We start from the raw sequence: 27,003 nt of genomic DNA, 5'->3' as shown, positions 1-27,003 counted from the left end.
TCTAAGCAACTCTAATTCTTTCTTGTAGAGTAGGCTGTACCACTAGGCTGGTGATATATACTGGAGTACTACTCTCTGCCAACTCTATACTGAGTCTCTTCAGATCCATAATAATCGGATGCTGGATCTCCATAGCTGCCAACACTAGGCTCGCGGTCTTCTTGCTCAACGCATCAGCTACCACATTTACTTTCCCTGGGTGGTAACTGATAGTACAATCAAAATCTTTAATTAACTCTAACCACCTTCTCTGTCTCATATTCAACTCCTTCTGGGTGAAGAAATACTTTAAGCTCTTGTGGTCAGAGAAAATCTCGCACTGCTCATCGTACAGATAATGCCTCCAAATTTTCAATGCGTGTACCATCGCAGCCAACTCAAGATCATGGGTAGGGTAGTTCTTTTCACAATCTTTCAACTGTCTAGACGCATACGCTACCACCCTGCCATGCTACATCAGTACACAGTCAAGTCCCTTCAAGGTTGCATCACTGTAGATAGTATAATCCTTACCCCCAAATAGGATGATCAATACAAGTGCTGTGACTAACCTTTGCTTCAGTTCTTGAAAACTCTGCTCACAGTTGTCGTCCCATTCAAATCTGGCATTCTTCCTAGTCAGTCGTGTCAAAGGCCCTGATAAAGCTGAGAATCCCTCGACAAAATGACGGTAATAACCAGTTAATCCCAAGAAACTCCTGATCTCCTAGACGTTCCTTGGCCTAGCCCAATTCACTACCGCCTCAATCTTATTAGGATCTACAAAAATTCCGTCTCCTGAGATAACATGCCCCAAAAACACAACTTTCTCGAGCCAAAATTCACATTTACTAAATTTTGCATACAACTTCTTCTCCCTAAGCATCTGCAAGACCTGCCTCAAATGCGCCTTATGCTCCTTATAGCTCCTTGAATAAACTAGTACATCATCAATAAAAAAAACTACAAACTGATTTAAATATGGATGAAAAATCCTATTCATCAAATCCATAAATATCGCAGGAGCATTAGTCAGACCAAACGGCATGACCAGAAACTCATAATGCCCAAATCTGTTCCTGAAAGCTGTCTTCGATACATCTTCTGCTCTCACCTTTACCTGATGGTAGCCTGATCTAAGGTCAATTTTAGAATATACCCGTGTACTCTGGAGCTGATTGAATAAGTCATCGATATGGGGTAGATGATACTTGTTATTGATTGTCACTTTATTAATCTCCCTGTAATCTATACACATCCTCATAGACCCGTCCTTCTTCTTCACAAACAACACTGGAGCTCCCCATAGAGATACACTAGGTCATATGAAACCCTTATCAAGCAAATCCTACAACTGATCCTTCAACTCTGCCAACTCTGCTAGCGTCATTCGGTACGGTGCTTTAGAGATCGGTGTTGTACCTGGAAGTAGATCAATAGGGAAATCTACCTCATGATCAGGCGGTAAACCTGGTAATTCGTCTGGGAACACATCTGTAAATTCTTTTACCACCAGCGTATTGATAAGCTTCAATTCATTTTCTGACATTTCCTTCACAAAAGCCACGAATCCCAAACAACCATTCTGAAGTAGTCTCCTCGTTTGAACAGCTGAGACCATCTGAGGTAAAGATTGCACTCGTGAATCTGTAAATCTGAATTCTGGTTTCCTTGGAGGTCTAAATATCACTTCCCTTGCATGACAATCTATAATAGCAGAATTAGCTGCTAGCCAATCCATGCCGAAGATGATGTCAAATCCGTGCATATCCAGCACCACCAAATCAGCAGATAAAATTCTCCCCTGAACATCAACTGGACAATCATGGAGTACCCTACTACACCTCACTGCTGACCCGGTCGGTGTAGCCACTAATAACCCGACATCTAATGATTGAGTTTTCGCCCCACATAATTTAACACATCCCAAGGACACAAACGAGTGTGTGGCACCAGAATCAAAAAGTGCAATAACTTTAAATGAAAACATATTAAAAGTACCTATCACTACGTCGCCGGCTGCCTCAGCATCGCCTAACGTCAAAGCGAAAACTCTGGCTGGGGTTATATTCCTCTGCTGGCCTCCACATGGGGCCTCGTAACCTCTTCGAGCAGGTCTAGGAGCAGGAGCAGCACCAATTTGTGTCGGACACTCCCTCATCATATGTCCTGGATCTCCACACCTGTAGCAGACACCTTGCCTGGCACGACACTCCCCCAGGTGTCTCTTCCCGCAAGATGGGCAAGCTGGAGATGGCTGCACACCCTGAAAACCGCGATTCCTAGTCTCCTGTCTCCGGTCTCTATAATAGCCACCTCTCTTCCACGAAGCACGACCGACTCCCTGCTGGGAATCGGAAGGTGTGGATCTCTTCTTCTGCCTCTGCTTCTCAGCTTCCAACCAATCACCAATTTTTGCTATAGTGGCTCGGTCAACCAACTCGGCGAAGTCCTGTAACTTCAGTATCAATACCTGCTTGTATATTTCTCTCCTCATGCCTCTTTCAAACTGTCGTACCTTCTTCACCTCATTTGGAATGATGTACGGGGTGAAGCGAGATAGCTCGATGAACCTCGCCGTGTATTGCTGCACTGACAGCTGTTCCTGCTTTAGATTCAGGAACTTCTCAATCTTAGTCTCCCCGGACGAGGCTGGAAAATACCTATCGAAGAATATTTCTTTAAACTGATCTCACGTCATCTCCATAGGTACAATCCTCTGCTGCTCTAATAATCTCGCCGCCGACCACCATCTCTAGGCCTCTCCAGTCAATTTATATGTGGCAAACAACACTCTCTGCTCCTCAGAACACTGTAGCACTGCAAATATTTTCTCCATCTCCTACACCCAGTTTTCCGCGACTGCAAGATCTGTTCCCCCCTGAGAAAGCTGGAGGATTCATCTTAATAAACTTCTCAATCAAGCTACCATGGCCTACAGATAGACCAACCTATTCTTTCGAACTTCTGTACATTTCTGCCATAACCTGTTGTGCCACGCTGCGTAAGATGACATCTGAATCACTACCCGCAGCGCCTGAGGGTCCAGCACCCTCACTCCCACTGGCGTGGGCACTATTGCCACCAAGGTCTATCTTGAAAACAAATAACTTAACTCAAAACCCCTTTCACTATACATATCACTCAACTCATATAGTATATTCTCATAGTTAATCCATCTCTCCTGATCTTAATTCAAGGTTCAATCCTGCAACCTAGATACCCAACCCGACGATAGTTTACGATGACTTTCTTGAAATCATTACCCCAGGAAAATCACACAAACCACCACGCAAATCCTACATCTAGACTACGAAACCAAACCTCAAATCCCCTTATCCTATACATTGGTATTATTACTGCTGCACTCTAGAGTCTACAGAACCTAGTATCCTAGGCTTTGAGACCAAACTGTAACGACCTCAAAATCTTAATATAAAATGACACGTAATAAATAGAAAAGTCAACCCGACTCGTGGGTAACGGGGACACCTGTCAATCATAGTGGAAACCTAAGCAGTAGTAAAAATAAATTACATCCATCAACCATTAATTACATAATACCAGAGTTTACTACATCATCAAAATATTGTACTTATATACAATCACCAAAATATCAAAATGACCCTAGGATTATACAACAAAAGTCTACTGATCCCAGTACAAAATCTTACCCTCCTAGTGGGGTATCTCACTAAGCTCAACGGCGGCCACGACCGGCCGGTCTCTCAGGGTCTCCTGAAAATCATTTAATATTCAGGGGGTGAGACACTTCTCAGTAAGGGAAAATAAACTAAATACAGCTGTGTGGCAACATGAATATATAATGCAGTTATACATATACAATACATTTCATATATCTGTAAACATTCATCATAACATACTGAATCATCATATACTTTCATATTTTTCTAGTAACTTATAACATTTATAAATCGTTTGTTATATCTGATAATACTGAAAACATATCCAGGATGAATAACTAACTGATGTTATGTATTACCCTCTATGACGGGTTGTGCAGCCCGAAGGCGGGACCCGACAATGGCCGCCCGACCACTGGCGAGTCAAAAATATCTGTAAGTACGATGGGCCCACGACACCCTGGTCCGGACTGCCAAGTGGATGTCTACACTCTACTGAAAGCCACATCGACTATCCATCTCCCACCCTCTCGTGGGATGGTTAGCACTAATCTGAACATAGATATCTGATCTATATATAGCTACGGTACCGTGCTCCTGAACTAAACTAAACTAACATCCGGGTTCTGATAACATATAGTATATGATAATATAACATCTTTCATAATTTCATAAATGCGGCCTCGCGCCGAATATTTCATAAATACAGCCTCGCGCCGAAATCATACATAAATACGGCCGTACATCGAAATCATACATAAATACGGTATCGCACTGAAATCAAACATAAATACAGCCTCGTGTCGAAATCATACATAAATACGTCATTCTGAAAATAATCATTTTATCATGTATTTGACATAATCATAATGTACTGTATACTTTCATAATTTCTCAAACCATACTACATTCATATCATTATCATATCATAATATTTTTCCACGTAAAATAATATTTATGCCACACATTTGCTGTATAAAATCATACATTATATTCTAAAAATCATGATTTCTAGCATCTCATACATATATACGCGTTTCAACATAATAGCAGTATTTTTTCCAAATGTGCATTAATTCCATAATATTCAAATATCGTGCACAATTTGCTCATAAATAATAATAATTTGCGTGAAAAATAACTGTGTTAGTCTATTTCCTTACCTGACTACTGAGAAAGCCTCCTAAAATATCCTAGTTTAACATCCGTAGGATTTTCTGATCAATACCCTGAAAATGAAAACTCTCAGTATTAAACTTCAGTATTTTCACGTGTATATCATTTCCTATAACTACCGCAAGACCAAATTTGGCTTAAAAAGCCTTACCTCAACTCAGGGATGATTTCCAACTTGCTTTCACCAACAATCCGCTCTGATAGATTTGGAGAGAACTTCCCCAAGAGCGTCGTGGTGGCTTTAGATTGTCGATCCAGCGTAAATTTGGCTCGAAATCGAAGAAAGAAGGAGAGGAAGCCGAAGGGAGAGAGAGAGGGTGAGAGATTGCTTAGTTCGGAAGTTAAAATTCGAATTTTTGATATTTATAGGACTGGATTCGTCAACGAGCCATGTCATCTCATCGACGAGTCCTTCAATAATTTCGTTGACGAAACCCACTCTTCGTCGACGAAACTTAGTTTGCTTAAATGTAACACCCCAACCCCGAGGGGCTTGGGATATTAACTTTTTACTATTGATTTACAGTGGAAGCAAATAAACTCAATTTTTATTAAACCAGAGCGCTAATTATCTATATTACAATCGTTTATTTCAAAAGAAGAAAAATTACACAAACATAAATATCTGAAACCATACTAATATTTCTAAACAAATCTTTATTTTTCTATCCCCACCCGCATGCTTGCTAAGTCTGATTTCCAACATGCTCTTCAGAGTTATCTGAAATAAAAATATGATTGAAGTGAGACGACGCTCAGTAAGTAAATAAGATTATTATTAGTGTGCGACCAAAATGAGCTTTTTTAAAAATTTTCGTAAAACAATATTTAATACTATAACTTCAAAATTTCTTTTAGAATAAATATAAATTTAAAAATTTCTGTATAAAACTTTTGTCCTCAATTATAACAGTAAAATTTTATAATCATATACTATAACTGTTAAATTAAACTTTTAACTTTAAAACTGTAAAAATATTTAATGATAAACATACATATACTTTTCCTTATACGTTTTTCGTAGATCGTCATTTAAACACCAAAATGATCCTTTTCACGTAAACTTACACTTTTCCTTCAAATCATCAGTAACTTTGTACACGTAATTAAATATGTATAAACATATATTATAAAAATCACCCTTAGGCCTGTTTGCCGTAAGTCATGTTTACCCTCATGACTGGGTTGTGCAGTCCGAAGACTGGACTTAGCTGGCTGGCCGACCAAACTAAATCAATGTACGTAAACTTTAAGTGAGATTTTCCTTATTAAGTCCTGGTCCGGAACCAGGTGTGCACTCAGGAGAAATCCACTAACATAAATAACCATTCTGTAAACAGTGTGGGTGCACTCTGATCCGTATAAACTTTAAGCTGCAGTACTGAGTATCTGTAACTTTGAACTTTCGTTGCCAGAAGGGGTTTTAAAATCATCTTATTATAATTTATGCAATTTAAAATAATATCGTAAAAATCTCATCTTTACTCATATTTTCAAAAAAATGCAACGTAGAAATAAACTCATGCCACACAATTTTTGTGTTAAAAATATATATAATTTTATTTTTGAATAGAAAGAAATGCTAAAAATTTACCCGAGGGGATTAGAACATTTCTTAACCAAAAAATAGATGCAAGTATATTAAAGATAGAACTTGTATAATTAAATATGCGTAAAAATAAACTCATGAAAATTTATGGAACTAATTAACATAATTGAAATTTACTTATAAAATAAATTCAGGTATAAATTTTTTTTAAAAAAACTAACATAATCAAAATTTACTTACTTTATTCCTTACGAACACTGTAACTATCTCTAAGAAATGAGATCGGAAAGAGTGAGTGATTGAGAACTTATTCAAAAATTCTCTCTCTACCACAAATTCTTTCACTCACTAATCCTTCTCTTCCTTGGAAAATTGTTGTGAAAAATGAAGGTTGAGAGCTCCCTATTTATAGGAAAATTTTGGGGAAGAAATGAAATTTATAAAAGTGTGGGGAGATTGATGAAATTATAATTTTTTTAAAAAATTAAAGAATGGGCAAGGGATGGGTAAGGTATGGGTTGAGTATGGGATGGGGATGGAGGCCATGTGGGAGTGCTTGCCACCATTCCCATTAAATAAATTTTTAATTAATCACTTACCTATTTAATTAGTCAATTAGTTAATTAATTATTTTATTATTTTTCTTAATCATTATTATCATTGTTTTTACTTTTAAACTATTTTTAGTATTTATTTATTTTATTATTTATTTTTGAATAAGAATTAAATTTGAATTTTGAAAACTCATGGGGGCCCCACATGGTCTTGTGGGCCCCACACAACTTCGAGACCCGAATGGATCCTACGTAACTCGAATAACTCTTATACGATTTTATGCATCCTACATAGTTTTGAGACTTGTGTAAACCTCCATACGGTTTAGGGAGTCGTGTGGGGCCCGCATAGGATACTTATATTATTATTATTTTATCATATATTACTACAAATTATATCAGTCAAAACATTATTTTATGTACTTATTTACGTATATAAACAGTGTCTTGTGGCTCCGGGACTCATGTGGACCCCACATTGTCTTGTGGGCCCCACATATGATACCTATATTATTATCATCTTATTATGTATTTTTACAAATTATATCTGTCAAAACACTATTTTATGTATATATACTTATTTACGTGTACAAACAATGTCTATCTTATTTATCCTATAAAATTCCATTTTGACCAGGCCGACCTCTAGGGAGCGACTGAGCCGCAATGGTCTCTGAGCACTCGCTAAGACAAGGTCTTTCTTAGGCATCAAACATGGAATCAAGGATCCTATAGAAAAATACTTCTGTATTGATATTAACTTAATGACCATTTTTATTATTTTATTATTATTGTTCTTTAATTATATATATATATATATATATATTTGGGTCATCACATTAAAAACCTCTCTCGGTATTTCCTCGTTGATGAATCTGGCCTTCGTTGACGAGGTCCTCTTATACCCTTGTCGACGAATCCCCTGTGTTCGTCGACAAGGCCTCTGATAATTTCCCTTTCTCTTTATTATTTTAAATATCATTTTTATTTGGGTTGTCACATATTCTCAGACAAGTTACCAGGCTTGCCACCCGATCGCGAGGTTGATTTCCCTATTGATCTACTTCTAGGTACAGCGCCGATTTCTAAAGTACCGTACCAGATGGCACCAGCAGAGTTGGCATAATTGAAGAATCAATTGAAAGATATGCTTGATAAGGGCTTCATACGACCCAGTGTATCTCCGTGGGGAGCTCCAGTATTATTTGTGAAGAAGAAAGACGGTACAATGAGGATGTGTATAGACTAAAGGGAGATTAATAAAGTGACAATTAAGAAAAAATATCCTCTACCCTGTATCGACCATTTATTTGACCAGCTCCAGGGTACACGGGTGTATTTGAAGATTGACCTCAGATCCGGCTACCATCAGGTAAAAGTGAAAGCAGAAGACGTCTTCAAAACGGCCTTCAGGACCAGGTACGGGAATTATGAGTTTCTTGTTATGCCGTTTGGTTTGATGAATGCCCCTGCGGTATTTATGGACTCGATGAACAGAGTCTTCTACCAATACCTAGACCAGTTTGTTGTTATTTTTATTGATGATGTACTGGTCTATTCGAGGAGTTATGAGGAGTATAAGACGCACTTGAGGCAGGTTTTGCAAACACTTCAGGAAAAGAAGTTGTACACCAAGTTCAGTAAATGTGAATTCTGGCTTGAGAAGGTCATGTTCTTGGGGCATGTTGTATCTGGAGATGGTATTTTTGTGGATCCTAGCGAGATTGAGGCCACAGTGAATTGGGCTAGACTGAGAAATGTCCACGAGATTAGGAGTTTCTTGGGGCTAGCTGGCTATTACCGCCGTTTCATTGAGGGATTCTCAACTTTGTCAGGACCTTTGACACGAATGACAAGGAAGAATGTCAGATTTGAGTAGGATGATAGCTGTGAGCAGAGTTTTCAAGAACTAAAGCAAAGATTAGTCACAACACTAGTATTGGCTATCCCATCAGGGGGTGAGGGGTATGTCATTTACAGTGATGCGTCCTTGAAGGGACTTGGCTGTGTATTGATGCAACATGGCAGGGTAGTGGCGTATGTGTCCAGGCAGTTGAAAGAATATGAAAAGAACTACCCTACACATGATCTTGAATTGGCTGCAATGGTACACACATTGAAAATTTGGAGGCATTACCTGTATGGCGAGCAGTGTGAGATTTTCTCTGATCACAAGAGCTTAAAGTGTTTCTTCACGCAAAAGGAACTGAATATGAGGCAGAGAAGATGGTTGGAACTTATTAAGGATTTTGATCGTACCATCAGTTATCACCTGGGGAAAGCAAACGTGGTAGCTAATGCGTTGAGTAGGAAATCCAGGGAACTAGTGTTGGTGGTTATGGAGATCTAGTATCCAATCATGACGGATCTGGGGAGACTCAGCATAGAGTTGGTAGAGAGTGATCCTCCAGCCTAGTAGTACAGCCTACTCTGCAAGAAAGAATTAAAGCCGCTCAAAAGGAAGACCTAGAATTAGCAGAGGTGATGAATAGAGTGTAGAATGGTCAGGGGGAGGAATTCAGTATTGCAGATGATGGAGTTTTGCGGTTCCGTTCCAGATTATGCGTTCCTACCGATACAGAGATCAGGAAGACTATTTTAGAGGAGGCTCACAGATCTTTGTATACAGTTCATCCTGGTAGTACAAAGATGTACAGATATCTACGAGAGTCATACTGGTGGAGTCGTATGAAGAGAGAGATCACCGAGTATGTAGCCTAGTGTTTGACATGCCAGCAGGTAAAGGCTGAGCACCAGAGGTTGGCAGGCCAATTGCAGCTGTTATTTATCCCAGAGTGGAAGTGGGATCATATATCTATGGACTTCGTGTCAGGACTACTGACGACATTACATGGCTAGAATGCCATCTGGGTGATTGTTGACCGTTTGACTAAGACCGCTCACTTTATACCTATCAAGATCAGCTACTCCCTTAACCGTTTAGCGGAGATCTACATTCAGGAGATAGTTCATTCTCATGGGGTGCTAGTATCGATTGTGTCAAATCGAGACCCGCGTTTTACGTCACGTTTTTGGAAGAGTCTGCAGGAAGCACTAGGGTCTCAATTGTCATTTAGCACGACATTCATCCTCATTCAGATGGGCAGACTGAGAGGATGATATAGACGTTAGAGGATATGCTCCGTGCGTGCGTATTGGATTTTAGGGGTAGTTGGATTCAGTTTATGCCCCTAGTAGAGTTTGCGTATAATAACAGTTATTAAACTAGTATTGGCATGACACCGTTTGAGGCTTTATACGGTAGGAGATGTCGTTCTTCTTTATTTTGGGATGAAGTGGGTGAGCGGTGAGTAGCAGGGCCAGAGCTTGTGTAGCAAGCGCGTGATAAGGTTCGGCTTATCAGAGATAGGATCAGTGCAGCTTAGAGCCGGCAGAAAAGTTATGCTGATAATTGCAGCAGGAATCTAGAATTTGATGTGGGTAATCATGTATTTTTGAAGACAGCTCCGATGAAAGGGGTTATGCGATTGGGAAGAAGGGTAAACTTAGTCCTAGGTTTATCGGTCCATTTGAGATTCTAGATAAAGTGGGGCTCGTAGCCTACAAGCTAGCTTTACCACTTGTGTTGTCCAGGCTCCACGACGTATTTCATGTTGCTATGTTGAGAAAATACGTCCCAGATCCTTCTCATATCATCAGTTATGATGAATTGGAGTTTAGTGATTCACTGGTGTATGAGGAGATACCCATACAGATTCTAGATAGGAAAGTACAGGAGCTACGTAACAAGAAGATTCCTCAAGTAAAAGTTTTGTGGAAGAATCATGCAATTGAAGAGGTTTCTTGGGAATCCGAGGAACAGATGAAACAAAAGTATCTGCATCTATTCATAGGAGTTTGAATAAGTAAAATGTAAGTAGTTAGGTAGTATTTCTTTTGCAGGTACATGTAATGCTTTAATTAGTATAACATTTTAGTTTTAGGAGAATTTTTCTTTTGTTTATGTGTAATCTCCCAGAACTCGAAATGTAACCACGGTATTCCTCCGCCATAAGTGAGGGTAAGTAATAAAATAAGTAGACCCTTTTCTTATTAAGGGATGACGAGTTACGTGAATAGTAAATTTCGAAGACGAAATTTTATAAGGAAGGGAGAATGTAACGACCTGAAGAATAATGGTATTTAAATAATAAAAGAAAGGGAAATGAAAACCAGAAACAGAAGGAGGCAGTCGCGTTAGTCGATGACATTGTACTTTGGAAGGAATAATTGAAGGAAATTGTCAGGGCCTCGTCGACGAACACAGGGGATTTGTCGACGAGGGTATAAGAGGACCTCATCGACGAAGGCAAGGTTCATCGACGAGGAAATATCGAGAGAGGGTTTGAGCAGTCTGAATTTCGTCGTTGAGGAGTGGGTTTCATTGACGAAATTATTAAAGGACTCATCGACGAGATGACGTGGCTCGTCGACGACATCTCGTCAACGAATCTAGTCCTATAAATATCAAAAACCCGGATTTTAACTTCAAAATTTAGAAACCTCTCACTCTCTCTCCCTACGCTTTCTCTCTCTTCTCTCTTCGATTTCAGGCTGGATTTCTGTCGGTTTGACGATCTGAAGCCACCACGACGCTCCTGGAAAAGTTTTCTGCAAGTCTGCCGGAGCGGATCATCGGTGGGGCTGAGTTGGGAACCATCCTAAATCCAGGGTAAGACTTTCTACTCAGTATTTGGTTATTTGACAGTTGTAGGAAATGCTATACACATAAAAATACTGAACTTTAGTTCTGAGGAATGCTGCTTCCAGGGTGTTGAGTTGGGAACTCTGCGGGTGCGGGACATATTTTTTTAGGAGCTTTTCAAGAATCAAGTAAGGGGATAAACTAAGTTAGTATTTTATGAAAAATATGTATATTGTTATAACATTTGATTTTAGGAAAATAAATATATTTATATATGATTTATATTTGAGAAAATGCTGTTGAAAGTGATATGTTAAATATACGAAAAACCTGTTTAGTGTGGCATGAGTAGAAATTGTTATGAAATACTGTTTTCTGGAAATGTGATTATGATACGGATTTTTATAATGGAAAAATCGGCGTATGGGCCAAGATTTTTATATGTTTTGCTGGCGTACGTGCCGTGCTATGTGTATGATTTTCCAGCATACGGGCTGAGCTATGGATATATTTTGCCGGCGTACGGGCCGTGCTATGAATGTGATTTGCCAGCGTACGGGCTGTGCTATGATATGATTTGTCGGCGTACGGGCCGAACTATGGTAAAATGTGTAATACCGACGTACGGGCCGATGATTTTCATGATATACGTATATATGCAAAATGATATGATTGATTTGATAATTAATTATATGAAATATTCTTGTATCATAGTTTCAGTATATGTTATATGATATCAGAACCTCGTTGGCTTGGTCTAGGCTAGCACTTGCACGGTACCATTGCTATGTATCCATGGTCTTCATGATCATGATATCTGTGTTAACGCCGCTGTACGGAGCGGTGTGAGATTGGATGGTCGATATGGTTTTTAAGAAGTGTGTGAGCACCCCTGGTGTACAGACCAGGTTAGGCAGACCCATCAGACTTACATACTGTACTTTTGACTTGGCAGTGGTCAGCCAACCATTGTCAGGTCCTGCCTTCGGGCAACACAACCCAGTCATGTGGGGGTAATACATGACAACAGTCAGCTAACCTACCAGGAATGTTTTTGTATTATATTTTATGAGATGAAATATGATTATGAAAATGCAGTATGTTCTATTATGTTATGATGATATATATGTTTTCCCAGATAAGACATAACAATTGTTAAATATATTTCTATACGATATATGTATAATACGGAATACTCATGTTGCCACACACTAGTATTAGTTTATTTCCTTTACTGAAAGGTGTCTCATCCCAAAATTTTATAAACTTTTCAGGAGCCCCGAATAGAAGAGCAGGAAAAGCCCTGCTGATTTAGAGTTGTGTGTCTGCCCTCTTTGAAAGGTAAGTTTTAGTAGGGATAGTTGGATTTTGTGGGAAGTGTCCCTAGATCTTGCTTTTGGGATGAATATATTGAAATACAGTGAATATAGTGACTCTGGTATTTATGATAATGTGATGGATGTTTTCGTATTTATAATATTGTGATTGTGTGTTTCCTTCTATTTAGGCTTCCGTTATGTATTCTGATGTATCCCTGGTACCCATGGGTCTAGGAGGATTATGATTTTCTAAGTTGAGGTTTGTGATTTTGTAATAAATAAAAAAAAATATGGAACTTAAGTAGGTCGTTACAGCATTTTAACAGGTAAATTTTCTAAAAATTCCTGACATAATCTATCCCCTTACCTGATTCCTGAAGAAATGCCTGCAGGAATCATAAAATCGTGCCTACGGCGTTCGCACAAAACCCTATATCCATAAACCCTAATTTAATCAACTTAATCCCAGGAAAATAATCATTTTAACATTCCCTCGGCCCACACATTCCAAATAACTGATTAAACTTGAAAAACAACTTCCTTACCTTAGTTTTGGAGTGGTGCCTGAAATGCCTGAACTACAAAACCGTTCTGGTTAAACTACGGAGAATCATCGCGGGGATCCCGTAATGACGTTTATCCTTCAATTCAGGCTAAAATCAGGCCAAAATCGAGGAGAGAGAAAGAGAGGAGGCTGCAGCCCAAGAGAGAGAGAGAGAGAGAGAGAGGATTTTAAATTTCAAAAGAAAAAATGAGCTTATGGCTATTTATAGATGGCTATACCCGGACGAAACTGTCAACGGTTTCCCTGAAATCGTCGACGGTTTGGTTTTTAACCAAACTCTCTTTTACTGTTTTACCCTTACTTGGCCGTGATAATTCAAAATCGTCGATGATTTTCTAAGCTCATCCAAAACCGTCGACGGTTTGGCCTGTGCTAGACCAAATTTCCTTTTTTCTTTATTATTTTTATTATTACTATTTTTCGAGCCTCTACATTCTCTCCTCCTTATAAAAATTTTGTCTTTGAAATTTTCTAATCGACACTTATTCCATCAATTGGAAAACAAACCACCGAATCTTTATTAATCACCCTCATTTATGGCGGAGGAATACCGTGATTATATATATGGTTTGGGAGATTACAATAACCAAATCAAAACTCTCCCAAAACCACTTAACATAAAAAAAAAAACCATTACATTCTGATTTACAAATAATTACATTCAACTAATTAACTTGCATAAAAATCTGCTTACAAATAGCAAATCCTTACTTGAACCATTATCTTTTTCCGGCTAATGTTGGGCTCCACTAAATAAATGTGGGTACTTCTGACGCATTTCCTCCTTTAGCTCCCATAACGCATGGTTCCTCTAAAGTACTTTTATCAGTGGAATCTTTTTGGTGCCCAATTCTTACTCTTTACGATCTAGGATTTGAACTGACACTTCATCATATGATAGAGTATCTCCAATCTCCAGTGCCTCATAACTTATTATATATGATGGATCTAGGACATATTTCTTGAACATAGACACATGAAATATGTCGTGGATTCTGGATAATGCTCGGGGTAATGCTAACCTGTAGGCAACTGGACCGATTCTTTCCAATACCTCAAATGGCCCAATATACCTAGGGCTTAACTTACCCTTCTTTCCAAATCTCATCACTCATTTTATCGGTGCAATTCTAAAAAACACATGATCTCCTACACCAAATTCCAGCTTCCTCCGACGAGTCTCTGCGTAGGTTTTTTGTCAATTTTGAACAATTTTAATTCTTTCTTAGATAAGCTTTATTTTTTCAGAAGTCCGCTGTAAAATTTGACCCCAAAATCTGTCTTTCACCCACTTCATCCCAATATAGTGGAGTTCGGCACCTTGGACCATATAATGCTTTATACGGTGCCATTTCAATACTCGTATGATAGCTATTATTATAAGCAAACTCCACTAGTGACAGATACTGAATTCAGCTGCCTCTAAAATCTAATACACAAACCCGTAACATATCTTCCAGTATCTGTATGGTCCTCTCTGTTTGTCTATCGGTATGTGGATGAAATGTCGTACTAAAAGTCAATTGGGAACCCAAAGCTTTTTGTAAGCTCTTCTAGAAATGAAATGTGAATCGTGGATCCTGGTCAGATACAATGGACACTGGTACTCCATGGAGTTTAACCATCTCTTGGATATATAATTATGCTAATCTGCTCATGGAGTAGTTAGTCCTGATTGAAAGGAAATGGACAGTTTTCGTCAAACGGTCAACGACTACCCATATGACATTTTGCTCATGCTATGCTAGTGACAATCCCGTGACAAGGTCCATGGAGATATGCTTTCACTTCTATTTTGGAATATGAAGTGGTTGCAATAGTTTTGTTGGCCTCTAGTGCTCAACTTTTTTTATTTTGAGAATTTTATCTTAACCCTAAATTGTGATATATTTCTTTGTCATTTCTATTAGAGATTGTAACTACAATATCTTACCCCAAACAAAAGCAAAAATAAAAAACTTTAAAGCGGGGAAGAGAAGAACCATATTTGAAGGAATTAAACAATGATTTTCACTTTTCACCCCAAAAAAAAAAGAAAAAGTAATAATAGTTATCATAATAAGCTAAATACAAATCTAAAAATGACCAAATTATTCAATAATAAATTATAATAACATAAACTCCCTCATTCAAACATTAAAAAATCACACAATCTCAACAAAGCAACACCAACATTAATACAACATCATAATCATCGTCATCTGCACTGCCTCTCCCCTAGCATACCATAATTAGGGCAAGCAAGGTTCCCAAACCAAGCACATTCATGTTAACAAAATTGCTGGCCGCTCCGCTAGGCGTGGCTGGTGGCGGCGGCGACTCCGTGGTGGTCGCGGGCGTGGACGGAGTTCTGCCTGAGGACGACGGAGGGGAGGACGGAGTGGCGGGAGGGGTGCCGCTGGGGGCGGCGGGGGTTGAGCCGCCGGAGCCGACGACTTTGATTTGCAGTTTCATGCCGCCGGAGCAGTGGCCGATGGTGGGGCATATGAAGTACATGTTTCCGGCCGTGGTGAGGTTGATGCTGGTCTTTCCGCCGGAGTATGTGCTGATGGCGTTGCCGGTGGCGCAGTTGGAGTAGTCCGCTTGATTGACTTCGTCCACGCCGTGGGAGCTATCGTAGTTGAACACTGATTTCGAGATAAAATGGAAACATCAACCCAAGTTGATCAAAATGTGAAATCCTACTCGCTGGATAGGCATTCTAATTATAAATTGATAGTTGTTTAGTTCTAACATTCGAATTAAAGTATAGTTTGAGATTTTATATGTCAAAATTTTTGAATTTAAATTTTTTAAAAATATTAAATTTTGAAAAAAATAAACATTAATTGAATCGATCGAGTTGGCCTAATAAACCAATTTGGGTCAAATAGCGATAAAAAAATTCTACTGTTCTAAAATTCTTTTTTTAAAATAAATAACTAAAGGATTAAAAAAATTTAAAATAAAAAATGAATTATTTTTCCTTCTGTAAGTAGACGAGTCTTTATTTTTTCATTAGTCAAAAAAATATTTATTCTCACGGTTCCATTAAAATTGTAAAACCAAATTCAAGAAATCGCCAAATCAACTTTATAAATCAAACAAACATTTTCATTTCCCGTTTCTTCCCAAAACTGGAGAATATATAGTCTTGTGGCAGAGTACAATAAGCATGACTGCATGTGTAGCCAAAGATGAAACATGAAATTAGCTTACGCAGAGTGTCGCCGACAGTGAATGTCTGGCCGGCGGCCCAAGTGGCATAGTCTCCGGACAAGCTCCAGCCGGCGGCACCGCCGACGACGTGCTGCGCTGCATAGGCCGCCGGAGCAGCGAGGAGGAGGAGGAGGAGGGGGAGGACAGCAGCTGCCATGGCCACAACCTAATTCAGCTAATAATTTCCTAAGCTGAAAAATAGAGGTCAGGGAGAGATAGTGAATTAAGCTGTCAATGACATGTTGGTTATATAGACACCTAATGGTTTGGTACAGGCAAATACTGTAAATATTTAATATCAAAAAGGAAGAAGTCATCTCTAATATAATATACCCACAATTGTTTCATATATAATATGAATTATACTGCAAACTAAAAGACTTTGGTGGTCCTTTCCCTTTATCAGTTCATCTGGCTACCTAACGTCCGAATTAATTATATATATGTACATTATATATACATAGAACGTTTGACTCTTTCTGCTACTTTTAGTTACAGGTTTTACGTATGAATAAAATGGAATCGAGGAAAATAAAGCTAAATTTGTTATTTGATTTTGTGTTAGTGTTCATTAATTTTTATTTTTTTATTTTTTTTTCATTCGTAAACAAAAAATATAATATTTTTTATTTTTTAATTCCTTTTCTTTCTAGAATTTTTTTACTAGTTCTCTTTTAGAGGTTTTATGATAAATACCTTCACTTTTTTTTTTTAATAATAAATTTCCCTTTATTTTCTGTCTTGTTTGAAACTCAAAAAATATTAGCGAAAGAAAAGGAAAATATTAAGGGATCCATATTTTCATGTTTGGTTATCAAACAAAGTGAGAAAGAAAATAAAAAGGTTCCAAATTTATAAACAAAATTGATTTTTCCTTTCCGTTTATTTCCTCAAGTGAAATCCTTGATCTAAACAGACCATTCAAGATTAATTTTTTTGTTCCCTCCCTCGATCTTTTACAATTTTATGATAAACTCCCTTTCTTTTAGCCTCCGTTTGGAACTTAGAAAAATACTAAGGAAAGGAAAGAAAAATATTAAGAAATCCATATTTTCATGTTTGGTTATTAAGAAAAGTGACAAAGAAAATAAAAAATATATCAAATTTATAAACAAAATTTTGATTTTACAGACCGCCAATATTTAGTTTTATTTAATTTTTAGTCATACTAAAATGATTTTATTTTCGATAAAATTTAATAAGTAAGGAAAATATAAGGGAAAATGAGTTTCTTCCTTATTTTCTTTTACTTTCATTTCCTTTCCCCAAACGAAATCCTTGATCCAAACAGATCCTTGTAGTCCGTTTGGATCAACGATTTTACTTGGAAAAAGAAAAAGAAAGGAAAATAAGAGGAAACTTAAATATTAAAAAATGAAAGTTTGTTTTAATATGATTAAAAATTAAGAAAAACTAAATATTAATGATGTATAAAATCGAAATTTTGTTTATAGATTTGTTATATATTTTTTTTCTCACTTTCCTCGATAACCAAGCATAAGAATGTGAATTCTTTGATATTTTCTGTTATTTTTGGCTCTTATACTTCTATTTTGATAAGTAAAGAAGGAAGGAGGAAAAACATGAAGAAGGGGGTAGCACAGCAGGACTCGTCGACGAGGAGCCTATGCTCGTCGAGGAGGGAACAACAGAGGTTCGTCGACGAAGGTTCTGAAGCTCGTTGATGAACAATTACTGAGAGCAGGAAATTTTTAGATTTCTAGCATCGTCGACGAGAGCCCTGTGTTTGTCGACAAGAGATGTCTAGGTTGTAGCAATTTTTCTGATTTTTGAATTTTTGAACGTTGGGTGGTTGGGCAATAGGGGGGAAATGTCTGAGAAACTTCTATATATGTCATTTGGGCATATTTTGAGAGGAGAGATGATCATTATTGAAGTGTGTTGTTTACATTTTGATTTTCTTAGTGAAATTTGTGTGCCATTGCTTCAGTGGATGTAGGCTATATCGAACTATGTAAATATTTGTGTTGACCTTGTTCTGGTTGTGTGTGTTATTTACATTCACTTGTTGTTGTTTATTCCACTGTGCATCTTCATTATATGATCCATTTCACAACAAAATTGGTATCAGAGCGGTTGTTGTTATGGTATCAGAATCATCTTCTGCAAGATTTGACATTGTCAAATTCGATGGAATCGAAAACTTCAGTTTATGGCAGAGGAGAGTGAAAGATATTCTAGTGCAACAAGTAATGGCTAAAGCATTGCTTGATACTCAACCGGAAGGAATGTATGAGAAAACATGGGTAGATTTGAAAGCAAAGGCAGCGTCGACAATACGTTTGTGTTTGGCCGATGAAGTTCTCTATCAGGTGATGGAGGAGGATTCTCCAGCGGCTATCTGGCGAAAGTTAGAAAGTCGGTACATGTCTAAATCTCTCAATAACAAACTTTTTCTTAAGTAGCGTTTATTTTGGCTTAAGATGGTAGAAGGATCTAGTCTAGATCAACACATCAATGCGTTTTATCAAATCATAAGTGATCTTATGAGAGTTGATGTGAAGTTTGATGAGGATGATAAGACTTTGATGCTGTTAAATTCTTTGTCCTCGACTCATACCTACGAAAATCTTGTGACCACTCTTATGTGGGGAAAAGAAACACTTGATTTGGAAGAAGTAACAAGTGCTTTGTTAAATATTCATCAAAGGTTGAAAATATGTGATGAAGGAGAAGGACTTGTGGTAAAGGGCAGTAATGAGTGAGGCAAAGGAAAGTTTAAATTGGGTCTAATCAGAAATCTCGGAATCAATCCAAGAAGAAGAAGGAAATTCCGTGTTATAAATGTGTAAAAAGGGGCATGTGAAACCGGAGTGTCCAGATTGGAAGAAGGGAAATGCTAATAAACATAAGGGGATTTTTAAATCTGTGAATGTTGTTCAAGAAGAGGGTTTAGCGGATGGTGATGTTTTATTAGTTTCAACAGAGTCGGATAATCTAATGGACTCTTGGATACTTAACTCAGCATGTTCTTATCAAATGACTCCAAACAAGGAGTGGTTCAGCACTTACAGGTTAGTAAATTCTGGATCAGTTCTTATAGGTAATGATGCTTCTTGCAAGATTGTTGGCATAGGAAATGTAACGATAAAGATCTTTGATGGTGCTGTAAGAACATTGTGTAATGTAAGGCATATACCTGAGTTCAGAAAGAGTCTGATATCTTTTGGTACTATGAATTGTAATGGCTTTAATTACAAGTCCAAAGGTGGAGTCTTGGTGGTATGGAAAGGTAATCTAACTGTGATGAAAGAGTAGAAACTGGACAGAAATATTTACACATTGCAGGGAACTACTGTTGTAGGTGGAGTTGTAGTTGTGGATGCTGAATCAGATGAGACCGTCTTGTGTCATATGCATCTTGGGCATATGGGAGAAAATGGCATGAAAGAACTACACAAGAGAAAATTGTTGAAATGTGTAAAATCATGTCAGTTGGAACTATGCAAATTTTGTGTTCTTGGAAAACAGAAGGGGACAAAATTCAGATCAACTACTCACAAGACGAAAGGAACTCTTGACTATGTACATTCAGATGTTTGGGGCCCAGTTAGAGTTGCATCAAAGGGCAGACATGTGTACTATGTGAGTTTCATTGATGATTACTCACGAAAGGTTTGGGTTTACTTCATGCGTCACAAATCTAGTATGTTAGCTAAGTTTAAGATTTGGAAGGTTGAAGTGGAAAACCTGATAGGGAGGAGAATCAAATATTTAAGGTCGGATAATGGGACGGAGTTTATGGAGTTTAGTGCGGAGCAAGGCATCGAGAGACATTTTACAGTTCGTCATACACCTCAGCAAAATGGTGTGGCAGAATAGATGAACCGGACTCTTGTTGATAGGGCTCTGTGTCTCAGATTGAATGCAGGGTTACTAAAGAATTTTTGGGCTGAGGCAGCTAGTATGACTTATTTTTTGGTTAACCGATCACCAAAGGCATCACTAGCGGGTAAAGTGGCGGAAAAGGTTTAGACGGGAAATGCAATAGACTACTCTGAATTGAAGGTATTCGAGTATCCAACCTATGTCCATGTGTCTAGTGAGGAGAGGTCTAAGCTTAACCCGAAGTCTCATTGTTGCATCTTCTTAGGATATCTAGAGGGAGTGAAGGGGCATAAGCTGTGGGACCTAGTGTCAAACAAGGTGGTGATCAGTAGAGATGTAGTCTTTGATAAGAAGGCTATGGTGAAGCGTACTCAAGAGTTTGATGAACTAAAACAGGAGCTAGAAAGCTAGGGTAGTGATGAACATGTTGTGTAGGTGGAGTTGGAAGCTCAGGGCAATGAAAGTGATCATGGTCCCGTGGTTGTAGGGATCTCTAGCTCGAGAAACCAGCAAGTTAACGATATTATTATATGAAGATCCGGACGCACTATCAGGCCTCCATCAAGGTATGGTTTTGATGAGTTAGCATCTTATGCTTTCCTTACTTGTTGCAACGATCCAACTTCTTTTCAAGAGGCAATGCACGACCAGGAGAAAAATAGGTGGATGGGAGCGATGATTGAGGAGATGAAATCATTACATAGGAACCTAACTTGGGATTTGGTGGAGCTTCCAGATGGGAAGAGACCGATAGGTTGCAAATGGGTGTATAGGAAGAAGGAGACAATTTCAGAAAAGGAAGGAGAGAAATTCAAGGCACGGTTGGTGGCAAAAGGATACTCACAAAAGAAGGGGATAGATTATGATGAGGTCTTTTTTCCAGTGGTTCGACATACTTCTATTAGAATTGTGTTGGGGTTGGTAGCTTATTACGATCTTCATTTGGAACAAATGGATGTGAAGACGATGTTTCTTCACGGTGACTTGGAGGAACAAATCTACATGGTACAGTCGGAGAGATTCATTGAACCAGGAAAAGAAAACTTTGTTTGCAAGTTGAAGAAATCTCTTTATGGACCAAAACAGACTCCAAAGCAATGGTATAAATGGTTTGATTCATACATGATGAAGATTGACTATAAACGGTGTGAGTATGATTGTTGCTTTTATGTGAATAAACTTGAGGATGGTTCTCTTATTTTCTTGTTATTGTACGTCGATGACATGTTGATAGCTGCGAAGGATTTAACTGAGGTGAATCAGTTAAAGGACCTATTGTATAAGGAATTTGACATGAAGGATCTTGGTTTAGTCAAGAAAATACTTGGGATGGAGATTTGCCGTGACAGGACTGCAGGGAGATTATGGTTATCTCAGTGCGGTTATGTTTAGAAGGTGTTGGAGAGGTTTAACATGGTTGATGCAAGACCGTTGTGTACATCTCTAGCGAGTCATTTCAAGTTGTCTATTTTAGATTGCCCAAATTCGGATGAGGAAATCCGGGACATGTCAAAGGTCCCCTATGCTAGTGCTGTGGGGAGTTTAATATATGTCATGGTATGTACGAGGCCAGATTTAGTTCATGCAGTGAGCATGGTGAGCAAGTTCCTCTCTAATCTAGGAAGACAACATTGGGAAGCCGTCAAATGGATACTTAGATACTTGGGGGGTACATTAAGATATGACATCATGTTCGGTAAGCAACAGGGTTGTCCTTCAGTTATGGGGTTTGTTGATGCATATTATGCTAGGGATATGGATGACAGAAGGTGTACAATGGGTTATGTGTTTACCTTTGTAGGAGGATCGGTATGTTGGAGAACTATGGTACAGTCTCTAATTGCATTGTCCACGACTGAGGCGGAGTATATGGCAGTTGCTGAAGCTACAAAGGAAGCCTTTTGGCTTACTGGCTTAGTCAGAGAGTTGGGGTTACAGTAAGATGGTGTGGTGCTGGATTGCGATAGTTAGAGTGCCAGTTACTTGTTGAAGAATCAGGTATACCATGCTAGGACCAAGCACATTGATGTGAGGTTCCACAAGGTTCAAGAATTGATTGCTTTGGGTGAACTTGTGTCGGAGAAAGTTCACACATCTGATAATGCAACAGATATTCTAACCAAATCAGTTACTTCAGAGAAGTTCAAGCATTGTTTGGACTTACTCCATGTCTCCAAGTAATATACGGGAGACATACCCAATCAAGCGTTTTTCAAGTTCAAAGTGAAGCAATTCATATTTTTGAGATTCTCCTAAGGGGTGTATAATCGCCAAGGTGGAGATTGTTATTTGTGACTCTTATACTTCTGTTTTGATAAGCAAAGAAGGAAGGAGGAAAAACATAAAGGGGGCAGCACAGCAAGACTCGTCGACGAGCATAAGGTGGAGATTGTTATTTGTGACTCTTATACTTCTGTTTTGATAAGCAAAGAAGGAAGGAGGAAAAACATAAAGGGGGCAGCACAGCAAGACTCGTCGACGAAGAGTGTACGCTCGTCGACGAGGGAACAATAAAGGTTCGTCGACGAAGGTTTTGAAGCTCGTCGACGGGCAATTACCGAGAGTAGGAAATTTTCAGATTTCTGGCATCGTCGACGAGAGCCCTGTATTCGTCGACGAATGTTCATCTTGGTCTCGTCGACGAGGCCTTACGTTCGTCGACGAAAGACACCTAGGCTACGACAGTTTTTCTGAATTTTGAATTTTTGAACGTTGGGTGGTTGGGCAAACAGGGGGAAACCTTTGAGAAACTTTTATATATGTCATCTGGGCATATTTTGAGAGGAGAGATGATCATTATTGAAGTGTATTGTATATATTTTGATTTCCTTAGTGAAATTTGTGTGTCATTGCTTCCGTGGATGTAGGTTTTGCCGAACCACGTAAATCTTTGTGTTGATCTTGTTCTGGTTGTGTGTGTTATTTACATTTACTTACTGTTGTTTATTCCACTGTGCATCTTCATTATACGATCCATTTCACAACATTTTCCTTTCCTTTGTCCAGTATTTTCTATTGCAAATGGAACCTTAGAGTTTTATCTTTTCTCCTTCGTCTCTTCCATAGAGAAGAATGAGGAACATAATTTTGACTCCTCTCAATTTTTTGAGGTTTTATTATAAACCTAATTTCTCTAGTTGTAGGATTTAATTTTTTGATTTCCCTTTACTTTTTTTTTTTGTTAAATTTCCCATCTTAATTTCTAGAAATCTCTCTTTGTTTGAATTATGTTCTTTTTAATTATATTTTTGGTTCATTGAAGGTTGGTATTGAACCTAAGGTACACGTCAAAATATGAAGTACACCAGATGTATACAATAGGATTGATCGATGTATGCAAAAAAAAAAATTAATATAACTGTCTAAATTGATTAAAATATAAACACTTGGTGAAATCATACGGTCAAGTAAATACATCAAAAACATCTAATATTTTATCAAACTACATAATGGTGGTTAATTCATCTCCCATTGATGTCCCTTATGAAATGTATCTACCCAACTTGATCTCTTAAAACTTTAACCCAATCTTCAACAGGGAAATCCAATACTTCAACCAAATGTGATTCATAGGAGACTTTTTGATCCCACTCTTTAGGGTTTTTGATTCCCTTTGTTTATGCTAATTAGGCTCCTTGAATTTTCATCCGAGGAAAAATATTATTGCTTCCATTATTATATATTACACACATGGAGAGAGAGAGAGAGAGAGAGAGAGGGAGAAATTTGAGTCTCTTAATTTGTAGGTTTTATTTGATCTCCACCTGCTCCTAAACATAGATCATGCCTTCACCACATGCTTCAATATAATAAAATGTTAACCGATGCCACCTAATATGTGGATAAGAAAATCATCTTGCTGGGATTAGGTTGGCACGACCCACTTTTTCTATTCCTTTATGTATTTAAAAAGAAAAGAAATTCATTTAATTTGATATCTGAGAGGAAAATGACAATCACGTATTGAACATGAACAATGGATCATCTTGGCTTAGCTAGGTCGTTTACGTCTGCTATAGCTTACTAAAACAAAATACTTATTTTTATTTATTCGATTCAAGTCCTGTAGGTTTGAACAGTTTGGGTAGCATATGCATGAATGTTAGAATAAATAAATATAAAAATATATAAGTATATACATCCAGCATGATGAAGGGTTTGGATTGGTGAAGTATACATATATAATGGTCAATGCTTCACCAACCTTCATGGAATCTGACTTACTCATGTACACGAATTCATAAGTAGTATTGTTTTAACATATGTAGAGCTATGCATATATGTCAATGGTTCCAACTAATCCTTTTGCCTAACCCTAAAGTGCCATTTATACATGCTTCGTGGTTGTATATATATAAATATATATTGGTCTGCCGGTTGGCTAGGCTGGCCAAACTCAATTTGTCTCTGTCAAGAAAAAAGGTGATCAGTGTATAAAATATTTAAAAGGAAAAGAGAAGGGGAAGTTATGAATCATGATCAGGTTAGTTGGCAGAAAGAAAATTGAGCTAATTAATTGAAGAAAACATTTCCCTGATCTTTCTATCGCTGTCGTATAATTTGTAAGGGGCTAGGCTAGACGCATACAAGGCCAGTGGGGTTAGCAAATATATAGAGCATCTAAGTCATAAGTTCATCACTACATGTGCAGAGAGAGCAGAGAGAGATGCATGCATGGGTTGATGTTGGACAAGGATAGGATAGGATAGGATATAAAGAGAGGGACAAGAAGTTTGAGGTTGGACAGATGGTACGACTTGTTGAGGGGAACAGCATTGAGAAATTTGAGGTGGGAATATTTTCAAAGGCATTAGAAGATTCGTAAGTAGGGAGCAAAATTAATGAAAATGATTTGTGAGTAGCTATTGCGTCCATTACAAACTATGATGAAGGGAAAAAAGAAGTTTGGGAAGCCTTGAGAGATGCTTAAGTCTTTGCATCTACATTTATACACTCTCGCACATATGTATTGACACTATATGACCAAGTTTTATTTTAAAAGTTGATCAAGAGGATATTAATACATATTTTTGGGGATTTATTATTTATTTTCACATATTTTTTTGAGATTTTATTGCACTAATATGTAGTTTGCCATTATCAAGTATGAAAGATTGTTGGAACTGAAAATTTTATGATGTAAGCATTGATTATTAGGTGTGTAAGTGAGTCAAGTTTAATCGCAAGCTATTAGAACTTGATTCATCCCCTAACTCGACTCGACTCGATTCTACTCGAGTTCCAGTCAAGTTCAAGGTATTTGAGTATTTTGACAAGTCGAATTCAAGTTTAGTAATAGTACTTGAGTCGAATTTTGAGCATAAATGAGTTTTTTTTTTAATTTTTATTTTTTATATTGTATACGTCATATAATATATATTTTATAAATATATTTAATATTATATATTATATATGTCTTTAATAATAATTTATAATTGAGTCGAGTTTGAGTTCAAGTATTTTACTGTATCGACTTGACTCAATTCAAATACACTTCTACTGATTGAAATGGTCTAATTAGAACGGTGCGAACAATATGCATGCGAGTGTGTGCACACATGCATGCTTTAAACCAAACTTCATGGGAGCTCAAATTAAAAGAAATTGTTGTGAGGACTCCATGGGACTTCAAGAAGTTATCATGACATGTAAATAGATTTTCACCTTCAATATCTATTTGTAAACTAGGCTTTAATATGGAGTGTGATTAACAACCTAACCATCTCATGCTTTAGTTGCATTTCATAATATATTATTGTTGTTTAAATCTTTTTTTTGAAACACTAATTTGAGCATGGCAATGTACTTGAAGTTGGGTAAATTTGAAAATTTGTTTCACAAAATACTATTAGATTATTTGAAAATTTTCAAATTTGCATTATTAAATTTGTATTCTTAAATTTAACATGATAATATTTATGTGTACATAAATGTTGATGTGAATGCACAGCGGAAACCTCACAAACTCGAATCAATCTGAAACAAGTAATGCAAACACTCAATGATGAATAATACGAAAACAAGCAATCACTCACAAAAAAGAATAAACAAAAATAATAATAAAAAACATAAGATTTACGTGGTTCAGTAATGTGCCCACGTCCACGGGAGCAGTGACTGAATTTTCACTATCACAATGTCAAGCTTACATGAAGGGATACAAAATAATGATTATAAACGAACCCTTATGCGTCGAGAAGTCTTCGAACCTATCTAAATCACTTCTGTCATAATCCCTAGAGGAAAATACCCAAATCTATTGATCTCCCGATTCAAATTCCATGACTTGCATGCACCGAAGGAAAATCGTCAATGGTTTGATACCGAAAGCAAACCATCTCTGATACCGTTGACCAATCCGTCAACTGTTTGATCCTGCAACAAGCCTCCTTGTTCTTTGCATCACTAAGCTTTCCTCGGTGCATGTGTTCCACTCAAATATGAGCCACATCTCCAACAATCTCCACTTTGGCGAATAGGTAACGAGCGACTGCACCATAAACCTCTAACAAATAGGTCCTCCCA

At 37.7% G+C, this 27,003-nt stretch overlaps 1 protein-coding gene across 1 annotated transcript; it reads right to left on the bottom strand.

The window, feature by feature from the left end:
* Window positions 1-15,406: 15,406 nt before the first annotated feature.
* LOC131166156 (uclacyanin-3-like) lies at window positions 15,407-16,848 on the bottom strand. The gene is made up of 2 exons (XM_058124471.1): window positions 16,630-16,848; window positions 15,407-16,058 (listed from the first exon to the last, which is right to left on the bottom strand). The coding sequence occupies exons 1-2, from the start codon at window positions 16,784-16,786 to the stop codon at window positions 15,649-15,651; spliced, it is 567 nt and encodes a 188-aa protein (XP_057980454.1). The 5' UTR covers window positions 16,787-16,848; the 3' UTR covers window positions 15,407-15,648.
* Window positions 16,849-27,003: the final 10,155 nt, after the last annotated feature.

This window comes from Malania oleifera, chromosome 10, assembly GCF_029873635.1.
Source record: "Malania oleifera isolate guangnan ecotype guangnan chromosome 10, ASM2987363v1, whole genome shotgun sequence".
Classification (NCBI taxonomy): Eukaryota; Viridiplantae; Streptophyta; class Magnoliopsida; order Santalales; family Ximeniaceae; genus Malania; species Malania oleifera.
This window is presented reverse-complemented; position numbering and strand designations above follow the sequence as displayed.

Bases quoted from the DNA above. Each gene is read 5' to 3' on its own strand.
- LOC131166156 (XM_058124471.1), bottom strand. From the start codon at position 16,786: ATGGCAGCTGCTGTCCTCCCCCTCCTCCTCCTCCTCCTCGCTGCTCCG. The intron at 16,059-16,629 runs GTAAGCTAATTT...TCTCGAAATCAG, and splicing joins CACTGTCGGCGACACTCTGC to TGTTCAACTACGATAGCTCC.